The following is a 14,407-nucleotide window of genomic DNA, read 5'->3' as shown; positions in this document are numbered from 1 at the left end:
TTTCTGTGCTAGGGCATGCTAATGCAATAGTACATGTTAGAAACTTTAGCAGTACATCAATTCACAGACAATTCATCTGGTACACCTCTACAATTCAGTTGAAGACTATCCCATATGCTTTTAAATTCTTCCTTCATATCACTACCATCCATTGAATCTAAGTAATCTACTCATCACTATTTCCTTTTTTATTTTTATAACATTTCTAAAATTTGAAAAATACTATTAACGTGGGCTACTGATGGCCTGTACAGCTGTCTGGCCCAAAAGGCTAAAGATCAGCAACTATCAATGTCACAAGAGAATCAATTGCCCAGGAAACACACTTTAATAAACTCTGATGTTTACTTATCTAACTTACGTCTTACCCATCAACACCCTGCTATACTTCTGGCTTGTCTGCCGTGTTTATTCTGCTTAAAGGGTAAAATTGTAGAGATAGATTTTAATTTCTAGAAGCAAGGAGATTTATTTTTGTTTAAATGAATTGACTATGAGAAACAAACAAACTGATTTTGTTATGTTACATTTTTTTTTAACTGACCCTCTGGTCATAAAGGAGTTGTTCAGGATCAAATTTCCACAAAGTTGGAAAATGCTAATGAAAAGTGCCCCATCTTTCAATTACATTTGCATCCACTTATCTTTAACTGGATACTCAGTGGGATTTTATTTTTTTCAGACAATTTTCAGATTTGCATTTCAAAAAAAATGATCTTCATATTAAAAATGGTTACAAACTCAAAACAATTAAATGTATAAAAAATCCACAGAGCTAGAAATTTTAGTTTGGGGGAGGCAAAAAATGCATATGGATTGCCCTTTCCTACCATTGTTTTAAGAAAAAGTGGAACCACTAACAGAAGCCTCCTTTTAAGTCTCACAAAGTTTCAATCGTAATCAAATACATTTTCAAATTTATGCACGTTACTATCCATGAAAAAAAAAAGTACCCGCACAAAAAGCAAGTGCAGAAATACACAGGTACTTTGTATCTACAACAAGTTTCAAAGAGGAAACCATATGTATACATTCCTCTTTGAAGATGATGTAAAGTTCATGGATAGAACATACCCGTGGACTTTGCCTCAAAGTGGGCAACTTGAGGCAGCTTGAAATACACACTACGAATTTGTACACAGCTTGGGGTACTCCAACTGAACTGAGAAGTATACATTTTTACAAATAAGGACAACAGTTCATGCATGTTGAGAAATATTCCTGTTCATGTAGGCTGCTGTAGTGCAAGCAAAACTATATTCAGATATTTCCACTTGCAGTTAAAATAATGAAGGAACTTTTTTTCACTCTGCTTTTTAGGCAAGTTTTATGAGTGCAAAATACCTTTTCTTCTTATTGATTTTATCAATATGCATATAAACATGCATGAAATATGAGGAAACCAGCTAAGTGGCTCAGTGACAGTGCTGTGAACCATCAAGCTGTCCTCCCAGTTTATTTCTCAGAGTTGGTGTTCTGTAGCTCAGATTGGCAGAGGGTGAGGATGCTGCACTGACAGCCCCTAAGAGGGAGGGAAGGAAGTCATGATAACTAGTAAGGGTTATTTCTGGTGTATGGATTTAGAGCCTGGGGTGTAGGGTTCATGATGTCTGGCTTTGGGGTCTACTAAAACAAGGAGAAAATCCCCTGGTAGTTGCAAATGAAAGCTCATGGTTATGAGTGATCTGAAGAAAAAGAAAAGGAAGAAAGAAAGGAAGAATATACCAGGTAACAAAAAAAAACAAAAAAAAAAGCATAAATAAATAAAAGGAGGAGGCTTATGCATAAGGCAAAAAAAAACAAACAATAGATAAATAAATAATTTTAAAACAGCAATAGGCCAGCAAGCAGCCAAACAGATATTTTGAATGATGTAATTAGTACTGATGCTAAAGCACATCCACCAAACCAGAAAAAAATTGGTTTGATTAAAGTTAAATGAATGACATTTTTATAGACTACTCCATAAAAATATTTTATAAAAACGTATGGACTGGAAAAATTCCTCATTTTTAGGTATAACTTATCTGGAATGTTTTTACGTTTGGGGAGCGTGCCAGGTGCCCTTGACCTGGATTGGCCACTGTCGGTGACAGGATGCTAGGCTAGATGGACCTTTGGTCTTTCCCAGTATGGCACTACTTATGTACTTATGTACTTATGTACTTATGCGCAGAAATTAAACGTTAGCAAACATGCTGCTCTGTTATAAACAAAGTTGCTATTCAGAAATCCTAAATTCTTTTTCGTTCTTCCCTCAGCATAACAAAATTAGACACACAGAAATTAATTAACAGTCTGAAACAGGAATAAAGGCAAGAAGCAGAAATAAAAGTAAAGAAGGCTCCAGTACCTTGCTCCTGGGGTCTCCTAAGAGCTGAAGTCAGGAAAATAATGAAGGATGGGGGGAAAAAAGCACAGAGAGTGGTGTCAGAAGCTGAAGTGGGGGGTTTTCCCACAACAGAAAAACAGCAACTTAAAACAAAAAAAAAAGAAGACAACGACTTCAACAGATCTCTTTCTTTAAATAAAGCAAAGCATAATGGCAGTCTTTTAAGAGAATTTTTTCTCCTTTCCCACAGTGTTATACTGTCTGAACTCCTCTGCTAAACTTATATCCAGGAACAAACTTAACGGAATGTGTCATCTCCTGGAAAAAAATCACTTGTGCGGATACAGGACCCAAATGTGCAAAAGCGTGCAGATTCCAAGCAATAATGTTCTGTCTACTTCATTATTTCAGTTCTTCCCATCACAAGCCATATTATGTCTTCCCAAATTACCTGTGCTGACAATAAGTCAGTTTATCTTAGATCAAGAGATAAAGAAAACACTCAGGCTCATTTTCAAAGCACTTAGCCTCCCAAAGTTCCATAGAAACCTATGGAACTTAGCCTCCCAAAGTGCTTTGAAAATATGCCTGACTGGCATCCCAAAGTGTGCCTAAGAACCTATTTATGGGCAGCGCAGATACTTACCTGTAGCAGGTGTTCTCCGAGGACAGCAGGCTTTTATTCTCACATGGGTGACACCAATCTGCGCCGCCCGGTCCAGAATTTACCAAAGCTAAATGACAGCTTTCTGGAGCAAGAGACACACTCCACTGCGCATGCGAGAGTGCCTTCCGGCCCACCATGAGAACACGGTCTCCTCAGTTTAATACTATAGAAAAAATTAAGTAAAAATAACAAAGGAGACAACTCCAAGGGGAGGTGGGAGGGACTGTGAGAATATAAAGCCTGCTGTCCTCAGACAACACCTGCTACAAGTAAGTACCTGCTCTTTCTCCGAGGACAAGCACGCTTATAATTCTCACAAGTAGGGAATCCATAGCATCCAGGCTCACTAAAAACAACAAACACTGATCAACTGGGCCTCGCAACGGCGAGGACATAACAGAGATTAACCTGAAACTATATACAATCTGAATAAGAGTGCAGCCTGGAAGAGAATAAAATGGGCCTTAGAGGGTGGAGTTGGTTAATGGACCCCAAACAGATTCTGTAACACTGTCTACTAGAACCGACTGTCACGTCGGGTATCCTGCTCAAGGCAGTAGTGTACATTATGAGCCATGATATGACCCTCCAAGGCCAGCCCAGCATGGGCATAAGTGAAGGAAATGCAATCTGCCAACAAACAGGATATAGTGCATTTCCCAATAGTGACCTCCATCCTGTTGGAATCAAAAGAAACAAAAAGCTGGGCGGACTGTCTGTGGGGCCTTGTCCGCTCCATGTAATATGCCAATTCTCTCTTGCAATCCAAGGTGTGCAAGCTGCTTTCACCAGGATGGGCATGAGGTCAGGGGAAGAATGTTGGCAAGACAATCGACTGGTTCAGATGGAATTCCGACACCACTTTCGGTAAGAACTGCTTGCTGAGAACTACTCTGTTGTGAAGAAACTTGGTATAAGATGCATCCTCTACTAAAAGCCTGAAGCTCACTGACTCTACAAGCTGAAGTAACAGCCACCAAGAAAATGACCTTCCACGTCAAGTACGTCAGATGGCAGGAATTCAGTGGCTCAAAAGGAGTAAGAATGACGTTGAAATCCCACGACACTGGTGGAGATTTGACAGAGGACTTTGACAAAAGCAAACCTCTCATGAAGCGAACAACTAGAGGCCGTCCAGACATGGGCTTATTTTCTACATGTTGATGATAAGCACTAGTTGCACTAAGGTGAACCCCTACGGAGTTGGTCTTGAGACCAGACTCTGATAACTATAGAAGGTTTTCAAGCACGGTCTGTGTAGGGCAAGTAAGGGGTTCTAGGGCCTTACTCTCACCCCAGATGGCAAACCTCCTCCATTTAAAAAGAGTAACACCTCTTAGTGGAATCTTTCCTGGAAGCCAGCAAGACCCGGGAGACACCCTCCCAAATACCCAAGGAAGCAAATTCTAGACTCTCAGCATCCAAGCTGTGAGAGCCACAGACTAAAGGATGGGATGTAGAAGAGACCCCTCATTCTGCGTGATGAGGGTCAGAAAACACTTGAATATCCATGGTTCTTCAGAGGATAACTCCAGAAGTAGAGGAAACCATATCTACCACAGTCAGTACAGTTCGATCAGAATCATGGTTCCACGGTCTTGCTCGAGTTTCAACAAAGTCTTCCCCACTAGAGGTATGGGAGGATACACATACAGACGACCTGTCCCCCAATTGAGGGGGAAGGCATCTGATGCTAGTCTGTCATGAGCCTAAAACCTGGAACAGAACCAAGAGACCTTTTAGTTGATTTGAGTGGCAAAAAAGATCCACAGATGGGGTGCCCCACGCTCAGATCTTGCAGGCCATGTTGGCGAGCTTAATGCCACATCCAGACGGCCTCCTGACAAAGAGAGCATGATCCGGTGCCCCCTTCTTGTTGGTGTAATATATTGAAACCTGCTTGTATGTTTGGATGAGAACAATTTAGTGAGACAGCCGAACTGTGAAAGCCTTCAGAGCGTTCCAGATCGCCCGAAGCTCCAGGAGATTGATCTGAAGATTTGTTTCCTGGGAGGACCAAGCTCCTTGAGTGTGAAGCCCATCTACATGAGCTCCCCATCCCAGGAGAGATGCATCATAAGTACATAAGCACATCGTCACCACTTTTTGTGGCTGAGGAATTTGAAATGGAAGTCTCAGAGTCAAATTGGATCAAACTGTCCATCACTGAAGAGAGTGTACGAGCTCTGGGGACACTTGGATGACAATCTCTAGACTCCCTGTGGTTTATACAGCTAAGAAGCAAGAGTCCATTGAGCTGATCTCATCTGAAGATGTGCCATAGGTGTAATGTGCACTGTGGAAGACGTGGCCCAACAATCTCAACATCTGCCAAGCTGCTGAGAGGCACGAACCTTGGACGCGAATGAGACAAAATTGTCCGCTCTCGTCTCTGGGAGATAGGCTCGATCCTTCCATGTGTCGAGAAGGGCTCCTATAAACTGGAATTACTGGACAGGATGGAGATGGGACTTGAGGTAGTTTAAAACGAACCCTATTAAGCTCAAGCACCCGAATAGTCATCTGCATGGATTCCTGAGCACCCTCCTCCGAGGTGCTCTTCACCAGCCAATTGTCGAGATACGGAAACATGTGGACTTCCAGTCTGCGTAGCAATGCTGCAACTACCACTAGACACTTGGTGAAGACTCTGGGAGCGGGAAAGCAAGGCCAAAAGGCAAACCGCGGTACTGAAAGTAATATGTTCCCACTCGAAGTCGAAGATACTTCTGGTGGGCTGGAAGTATTGGGATGTGAGTATATGCATCCTTTAAGTCCAGAGAGCATTGCCAATCATTTTCCTGAATCATTAGGAAAAGGATGCCCAGGGAAACCATCCTGAACTTCTCTCGGACTAGGAATTTGTTCAGGGCCCTTAGGTCTAGGATGGGATGCATCCCCCATTTTCTTCTGCACAAGGAAATACCTGGAATACAATCTCTGCCCATCTTCCCCTGGTGGAACGGGTTCGACCACATGGGCCTTCAGAAGGTTGGACAGCTCCTCTGCAAGTACTTGCCTGTGCTGAGAGCTGAATAAATGAGCTCTCGGTGGGCAATATGGAGGATTGAGATGCCAACTGAGGGCCTACCTGAGATGGACTATTTGAAGAACCCACTGGTCGGAGGTTAGAAGAGATCGCCTTTGGTGAAAACATTTTAAGTCTCCCACTCCCCCCCCCCCCCCCCCCCCACGACTGGCAAGTCGTCCAGGAAGGACACTTTTACTGCAGCTATGCTCTGCTGGAGCCAGTCAAAAGCTCATCCCTTGCTTTGCCTGGGGCGCAGCAAGGACCTTAGTTACACGCTGCTGACGTGAATGAGTGTGCTGGGGTTGAGCCTGAGTAGGCTAGCAAGCCGAAGGGTTGCTTCTATGCCTAGGATAGTAATAGGAACTCCTCCTTGGTTTGCCAAAAGTCCTCCTAGCTGAGGAGGTTGATGCAGAAGGCGCCTGGTGAGAGAGAGAAGAGATGGCTTTGATTTGGTCAGCGACCTCTTCAACCTTCTCTCCAAAAAGGTTATCCCCCCGGCATAAGGCATCCGTCAACCTCTGCTGAACAGAATGTTCCAATTCAGAAACATGCAGCCAAGAGAATCTGTGCATAGCTATACTTTGAGCAGAGATCCTGGATGCCACGTCAGAAGTGTCGAAAGAGCCCCTGGCCAAGAACTTTCGATACACCTTCTGCTGCTTGATCAACTTGCGAAGTGACTCGGTCTGCTCCGGAGGGACCGTCTCAACCAAGTCCGACAGCTTACGCACCGAGTTTCACAAGTAGACGTTCATAAACAGCTGATAAGATTGTATATGGGAAATAAGCATTGAAGCCTGGTACATCCTCCTCCCAAAAGAATCCAGAGTTCTAGTTTCTCTGCCTCGGGGTGCCGAGGCATAATCCCTGGAACTCCTGCCTCTTTGAAAGCGGATTTCACCACCATAGAATTGTGAGGCAACGGAAAAAGAAAGGGAAAGCTCCCGACCGAAGTCAACGGCTAAAAGCAGCCTGATGACGACAGAAAAATAAAATTTAAAACCGGACAAAATCATTAAAAATTAAAGGACGAAGGTTCCAACAACAGGAACATAATAAAAGGTGAAAAATAAGCGAAAAATATCTCAAGGACCGAGCGACATGAGGAGACGGTAATAAAATACACCCTCACCTCACGTGAAAAAAGAAGAACTGAGGAGACCGCATTCTCGCAGCGGCAAGAAAGACACCCTCGCATGCGCTGTAGAGCGCGTCTCGCACTCCACAAAGCTCTCATTTAGCTTTGGTAAATTCCGGACCGGGTGTTGCGGATCGGCGTCACCCACTTGTGAGAATTATAAGCCCTGTTTGTCCTCGAAGAGATTACAGATATCCCACTGTTCCCACTGTCTTTTAATTCTTTGTAGAATCTTTAAAAGCAATTACTAGAGACCTTAACAGCTTGAAACTAATTTTGAAGATCTGAAGATTCAAAATAATGTTATCATGGATCTGTATACCTTTCATCAGGCAAACCAGTTTCCAGATTGTTCAAACTTCATCTAGATGACTAAAACTATGGGAGAGTTCAGGAAGTTTTTACTACACGGTCTTCAGTTCACTTAAAGTACTTTTTCAGTAGTGATTGAAAAGCTGCAGACTGGCAGTAAGCCCACTTTTCTCAAGAGTATAAGGCACCATTTTCTGAAACAAAAGTCCTGTAACTTTCACCTGAGAATTTATGGCAAGGAAGTAAACCAATTTTGTGCAGTACTTCCTATCAATGACTTGCTGCACTGCATGTAGTGATTGGACATTCCCTCTTACCAGTGCATCGGCCACAGCAGCTTCCAAGTCTGTGCTTGTACTGAGGACCCTCATGGCATTCACAGAGCCAGGAATTCTGCCAGACTGCCCCAGCCCAAAGCGGTCTACAGCAAAGGATAGAAATCAATTAATTCATACTTTGTTGGAACAGTAACAACAATGCCCACTGCCAATCTAAAGAAGTAAGAAATAAGTTCCATCAGCGCTGGTATAATTTAACCAAACCCATAAAGATTTGCACATGCTCTCCAACACTACAACCCAGTAAACTTACTTAGAACTCTTCTCATAATATATTCATTTATTTTACATCTAAAAAGGAAATTTAAATATTACGGGTTCTGTTCATTAAGCTGCTCTGTAGGCAAGCTAGCATTTTTAGCATGTGTTAAAAATTAGCGCACGCTAGTGCTAGGGACACCCATATATTCCTATGGGTGTTTCTAGCGTTAGTGCATGCTAAAAACGCTAGCGCACCTCAGTATACAGGGCCCTAAGTTATCAATTGAAGGTTAATACTTGTTTCCTTCTCTCTCATATAGCTGAAGATTAATTATGTCTAACTAGAAAGAGAAAACATTTCACATAAAACTCAACAAATGTTTCCCAACGAAGACAAATATTTACTCCAAATTTTAGGATAGCAAGCTTTCTCCATGTAGAAAACACTACTTCAAAAAAAATATCAACCAATATCAACACATCTATCTGTATGAATAAAGAGAAATTAATAACAGAAATAAAGTCATCAGAAATAATGTTTTTAAGCAAATAAAAGCTGGCTGTGTTCTTCTCTTTAAATGGACACAACTGCCTGTTGACAGTAACTGTTAAAAATATGTTACGGTAACTCATATTGAAATAGTTATTGAAATTCACAATATAATGGGCCTACAACATAACATGATGAGATATGACTGCTTATCATAGAAAGTTTCAGTCTATTTTGCTAACATCAAATCTCTCATGAAGCAAACAATTAGAGGCTGTACTGAGATGGGCTTACCTCCTACAAGCAGATAAGTACAAATTGCAAAGAGATGAACTCTTACAGAGTTGGTTTTCAAACCAGACTCAAAGAAGTGCAGGAGGTATTCAAGCAGTTTTTGTGTAGGATAAGTGAGGGGATCATCCTCCACGGCAAACATCCTCCACTAAAATGAGTAGCACCTCTTAGTGGAGTCTTTCCTCAAAGCCAGCAAGATGTGAGAGTCACCCTCCAGCTCTCAACATACAAGCTGTGAGGCCAGGGATTGGAGGTTGGGATACAGAAGGGATCCCTAGCTCTGCATGATGAGGGTCAAAAAATATTCCAATCATGGATCTTCGAAGGACAACTCTAGAAGAAGAGGACATCAGATCTGCATCAGCCAATAAGGGGAGATTACGATCATAGCTCCCTGGTTTTGAGTTTCAGCAAAGTCTTCATTATGAGAAGTATTGGAAGATAAGCATACAGAAGACCTTTCCCCCAGTGGAGGAGAAAGGCAATGGACTCTAGTCTGCTGTGTGATTTGAGCCTGGTACAGAATTGAGGGACTTTGTTGTTGAGATGAGTGGCAAAAAGATCCACCAAGGGGGTGCTGCACTCTTGGAAGATCTTGTGGGCTACACCCAAGTTGAGAGACCACTCATGCGGTTGCAAAACCCTGCTTAGTCTGTCCGCCAGGCAGTTGTCCTTTCCTGGTAGGTACATAGCTCAGAGGACCATTCCATGAAGTAGGGACCCACTGCCACATCCCGACTGCCTCCAGACAGAAGTGGTAGGATACAGTACCCCTGCTTGTTCACAGAGAACATTTCAACCTGGTGGTCCATTTGAATGAGAATAATTTGGTTCTGTAGCCAATTTCTGAAAGCCTTTAGAGTGTTCCAAATGGTCCTGAGCTTGAGAAGTTAAAATGGTAAGCTGTTTCCTGAGTACACCAAGTATCCTGTGTGGAAAGCCCATCTACATGAGCTCCCCAAAGTTGGATGCATCCATTGTGAACACCTTCTGAGAAGGTGGAATTTGGAATGGCCGTCCCACAGTCAAATTTGATCGAATTGTCTACCAGAGAAGGGGAAGAGTCAACTCTGGAGGAATCTGGATTACATCCGCTAGATTCCCAGCTGCCTGAGACCACTGGGAAACAAGTTCCACTGGGCCTCTCTCAAATGGAGATGTGCCATGGGAGTGATATGCACTGAGGTCGTTTATCTCAACATTTGCCACGTTGTGACCAGCTTGTTGCTTCGGACTCGTGAGGTGAATGTTATCAAGGCATCTGCTCTCACTTGGGAAAGAAGAGCCCAAAAATGAAATGTATCAAACAGAGTTCCTATTTAAACTGGGAGAAGGTGGGACTTGGGGTAGGTGATAATGAACCCTAGTAGCTCCAACACCATTAGGTGCACTGACTCTGTTGCTCCCTCCTGCGATGTGCTCTTGATTAGCCAATTGTCCAGATAGGGAAACAAATATACTTCCAAGTCTGCACAAACATGCTACAACTACCACTAGACACTTAAGACATAAGACTTAAGCGATCGCCACACTGGGACAGACCAAAGGTCCATCTAGCCCAGCACCCTGTCTCCGACAGTGGCCCATCCAGGTCACAATCACCCGACAAGATCCATGGAGCAAAGCACTTTGTACTGCTTGTCCCAGGAATAGTGGATTTTCCCTACGTCGATTTATAACATTATACGGCCTTTTCCTTCAGGAAGCCGTCCAAACCTTTCTTAAACTCTGCTAAGCTAATCGTTTTAAACATATTCTCCGGCAACAAATTCCAGAGTCGAATTACATGCTGAGTAAAGAAAATTTTCCTCTTGTTTTAAACTTCCTGCACTCCAGCTTCATCGCATGCCCCCTTGTCCTAGTATTTTTGGAAAGCGTAAACAGACGCTCCACATCTATCTGTTCCACTCCACTCATTATTTTATATACCTCTATCATATCACACTTCAGCCGCCTTTTCTCCAAGCTGAAGAGCCCCAGCCGCTTTAGCCTCTCTCATAGGAAAGTCATCCCATCCCCTTAATCATCTTCGTCGCCCTTCTCTGCACCTTTTCTAATTTCACTATATCTTTTTTGAGGTGCGGCGACCAGAATTGAACACAATATCCTAGGTGCGGTCACACCATGGACCGATACAATGGCATTATAATATCCTCATTTTTGTTTTCCATCCCTTTCCTAATAATATCTAACATTCTATTTGCTTTCTTAGCCGCAGCAGCACACTGAGCAGAAGATTTCAACGTATCATCAATGATGACTCCCAGGTCCCTTTCTCATTCCATAACTCCTAACGCTGAACCTTGCATGACTTAGCTATAATTTGGGTTCCTCTTTCCCACATGCATCACTTTGCACTTGTTCACATTAAACGTCATTTGTCATTTAGACGCCCAGTCTCCTAGTCTCACAAGATCTTCCTACAACTTTTCATAATCTTCCCGCGATTTGACAACCTTAAACAACTTTGTGTCATCAGCAAATTCGATAACCTTGCTAGTTACCCCCACCTCCAGGTCATTTATGAAAATGTTAAAAAGCACCGGTCCCAGCACAGATCCCTGAGAGACCCCACTAACTACCCTTCTCCATTGCGAATAGTGACCATTTAACCCTACTCTCTGTTTCCTATCTTTCAACCAGTTTTTAATCCATAACAATAAACTACCTCCGATCTCATGACTCTCCAATTTCCTCTGGAGCCTTTCATGAGGGATTTTGTCAACGTTTTCTGAAAATCCAGCTACACAATATCCACTGGCTCGCCTTTGTCAACATGTTTGTTTACCCCTTCAAAGAAATGCAGTAGATTGGTGAGGCAAGACTTCCCTTCACTAAATCCATGCTGACTTTGTCTCTTCAGTTCATGTTTTAGAATGTGCTCTGTTATTTTGTTCTTAATGATAGTCTCTACCATTTTGCCCGGCACCATCAGACTCACCTGTCTATAATTCCCCAGATCTCCCCTGGAGCCTTTCTTAAAAATCAGTGTTACATTAGCGACCCTCCAATCTTCCGGTACCAAGCTCGATTTTAAGGATAAATTACATATCAACAACAGTAGCTCCGCAAGCTCATTTTTTAGTTTCATCAGTACCCTGGGATGAATGCCATCTGGCCCAGGAGATTTGCTACTCTTTAGTTTGCAGAACTGTCCCATTAGATCCTCCAGGTTTACAGTGATTTGATTAAGTTTCTCCGACTCGTCAGCCTCGAATACCCTGTCCGGCACCGGTATCCCAACCAAATCTTCCTCGGTGAAGACAGAGGAAAAGAACTCATTTAGTCTTTCTGCTATTTCTTTATCTTCCCTGAGTGCCCCATTTTACTCCCCGGTCATCCAGTGGCCCAACCGATTCTTTTGCCAGTTTCCTGCTTTTAATATACCTGAAAAACGTTTTACTATGTGTTTTAGCCTCTACCGTTATCTTTCTTTCAAAGTCCTTCTTAGCCTTTCTTATCAATCAAGAATATTCTAGCTCAGTGGTTCTTCACCCAGTCCTCAAGGCACACCCAAGCCAGTCAGATGTTCAGGATATCCACAATGAATATGTAAAAGAAAGGTTTGAATATTTATTTGTTACATTTGTATCCCACATTTGCCCACCTATTTGCAGGCTCAATGTGGCCTACATAGTGCCTTAATGGCGATCACCAGTTTTGGTAGAACAAATAGAAGGTGATATAGTAGTAGAGTAAAAGTTAATGTGTGACAGGCACATTGGGGAATCATAAGAAGGAGGTTATGTCCAGTATGAGCTTTATATCAAGGAGGCAGTGCATGTGTCTCTCTCATGCATATTGATTGTGGATTTCCTGAAAATCTGAGTGTGCCCCGAGCACTCGGTTGAAAACATGACATAACCTGATGTACTAAAGTGTGCTATTTTCAGAAGCATTAACACATGTTAAAAGAGCAGTCAGTGAACTCACTCTAGATTTCAGGACACACCTAGCGAGTCAGGTTTTCAGGATAGAGAGAACCCAGTTCTTGGAACACATCTATTGAGTCAGGTTTTCAGAATATCTTCAGTGAATATGCGTGAGCCAGATTTCCATGCACTACCTTCATGATATGCAAATCTAGCTCATGCTTATTTATTACGGGTATCTTGAAAACCAGAAACCCTGCTCTGGTTTATGTGTTAATTAGTTTAGAACAATTTAATGCAAAACCTATGCTCATTTACCTACTAGCACACAGAAAAATAATGCATATTAAAATACCCAAAAGTAAATACAGCCATGTTAATGAAAAAAAAAAAAAAAAACAAACTCTCTCTTTAGGAGGTTGATTTTTGTGATTGATTTCTAATCCACTCTAATCTAGTCTATACCATAAAACCTACTATAAAATACATATTTAAAAACACCTCCCCATTACACCTACTTCATCTGCAGCCTGGCTAAAATCACCATGACTCTACAAGCATTACTGCATTAGTTTGAAAGTATATTTCTCATGTTGTTTCTAGCTCAAAATGATAGGAAACCTCGGGGGGGGGGGGGGTGCACTATTGAAGATGTTGTTCCCCTCTCCCAAATGAACATTTAAAAAGAGTTCTAAAATCAACATGGGAAACTAAACAAAACTAAAATGTCTGCCATCCATACCCCTAGCATCAACTAATGTCCCCTCCTAGACAATTCCTCCTTGTAGGCAACTAACTCGAAGCAGCTACAAGCAGCTTCAGTTCCTGCTGACTTGTCATTCTTTCCTGATAAAGTTGGTACACAGAAAACAAAATATATGCCTATCTCTTTGCTCTTTTTGACTTGACACCATTTTCTAGTGGAGTTGGTGCACAGAAAATAAATGTCTTATCACTTTGTTCTCTTCCCGTTTTGTATTTTCCTAAGTGCAAAATAGGTGTATTTACAACCAGTGAAACTAAACAATCTATAAAGGTAAGAGAAGCTGAAGAAAAGCCACTTACTCCTAGGTTCTACAAATTAACTGATCACCAAGGGACACTTTCAATATTATTTTACGATAATCACAGGAGTATGGTAATAGTAACAAATTATAGTTTAGTCCCATGTTCTTATCAATGTACCTTTCAAATGTCAAATTAAACAACAGCAAAAATAGGTATCCGGCAAGATTTGGGTTTATGTAAGAGCCAGTTATGTAAATATTTTAAGAAACACACATCTAGGACTATATGTGAACAATTGGTATAACACAAATTAAACCTAAAAGGGTTTAAAAGGCATTGCAATCTTCCTCAACCAAAATATGGGTGACAAAACAGTCAACATACAGTAACATCTGTAAAAAAAACAAACAAACAAAAAGAAAAAAACCACAATTCTGCAAATAATGTAACAAAAACAACATGTATATTATAAACCAAAACAGAATGCTTGCTACTGCTGATGGCACCAAACTGGAAGCTGTCATGGGTCATGTAAAACCCCATGAAACACCTTGTATGTAAAGTCTTCTCTCATCAGCAGGATCAGATGGCTCCAAGGGTACCAGGTGATCCACTTCCAATTCATATGTTGTTTTATCATTTGCTCCTTCTGAGACACAGGTCAGAGCTATCCAAGTACTGTGAGATGTTAGGGTACTAAATTTTTTCATTGGAAAATACAGGG

At 41.9% G+C, this 14,407-nt stretch overlaps 1 protein-coding gene across 5 annotated transcripts in view; it reads right to left on the bottom strand.

Annotated features, from left to right (window-relative positions):
• Positions 1–14,407, bottom strand: part of CLASP1 (cytoplasmic linker associated protein 1) — a 484,411-nt gene that overhangs the window by 186,214 nt on the left and 283,790 nt on the right. For 3 of the 5 annotated variants that reach the window (XM_030210422.1, XM_030210418.1, XM_030210420.1), the window contains 2 exons: positions 7,798–7,901; positions 2,354–2,377 (listed from right to left, as the gene is read on the bottom strand). In XM_030210422.1, the coding sequence (XP_030066282.1) occupies positions 2,354–2,377; positions 7,798–7,901 (128 nt within the window). The remainder of the gene's footprint in view (positions 1–2,353; positions 2,378–7,797; positions 7,902–14,407) is intronic. The other 2 variants (XM_030210419.1, XM_030210421.1) reach the window with 1 other exon arrangement.

Source organism: Microcaecilia unicolor, chromosome 7 (assembly GCF_901765095.1).
Source record: "Microcaecilia unicolor chromosome 7, aMicUni1.1, whole genome shotgun sequence".
NCBI classification, from domain to species: domain Eukaryota; kingdom Metazoa; phylum Chordata; class Amphibia; order Gymnophiona; family Siphonopidae; genus Microcaecilia; species Microcaecilia unicolor.
The sequence above is the reverse complement of the archived record's forward strand: the minus strand, read 5'-3'. Positions and strand labels throughout refer to the sequence as shown.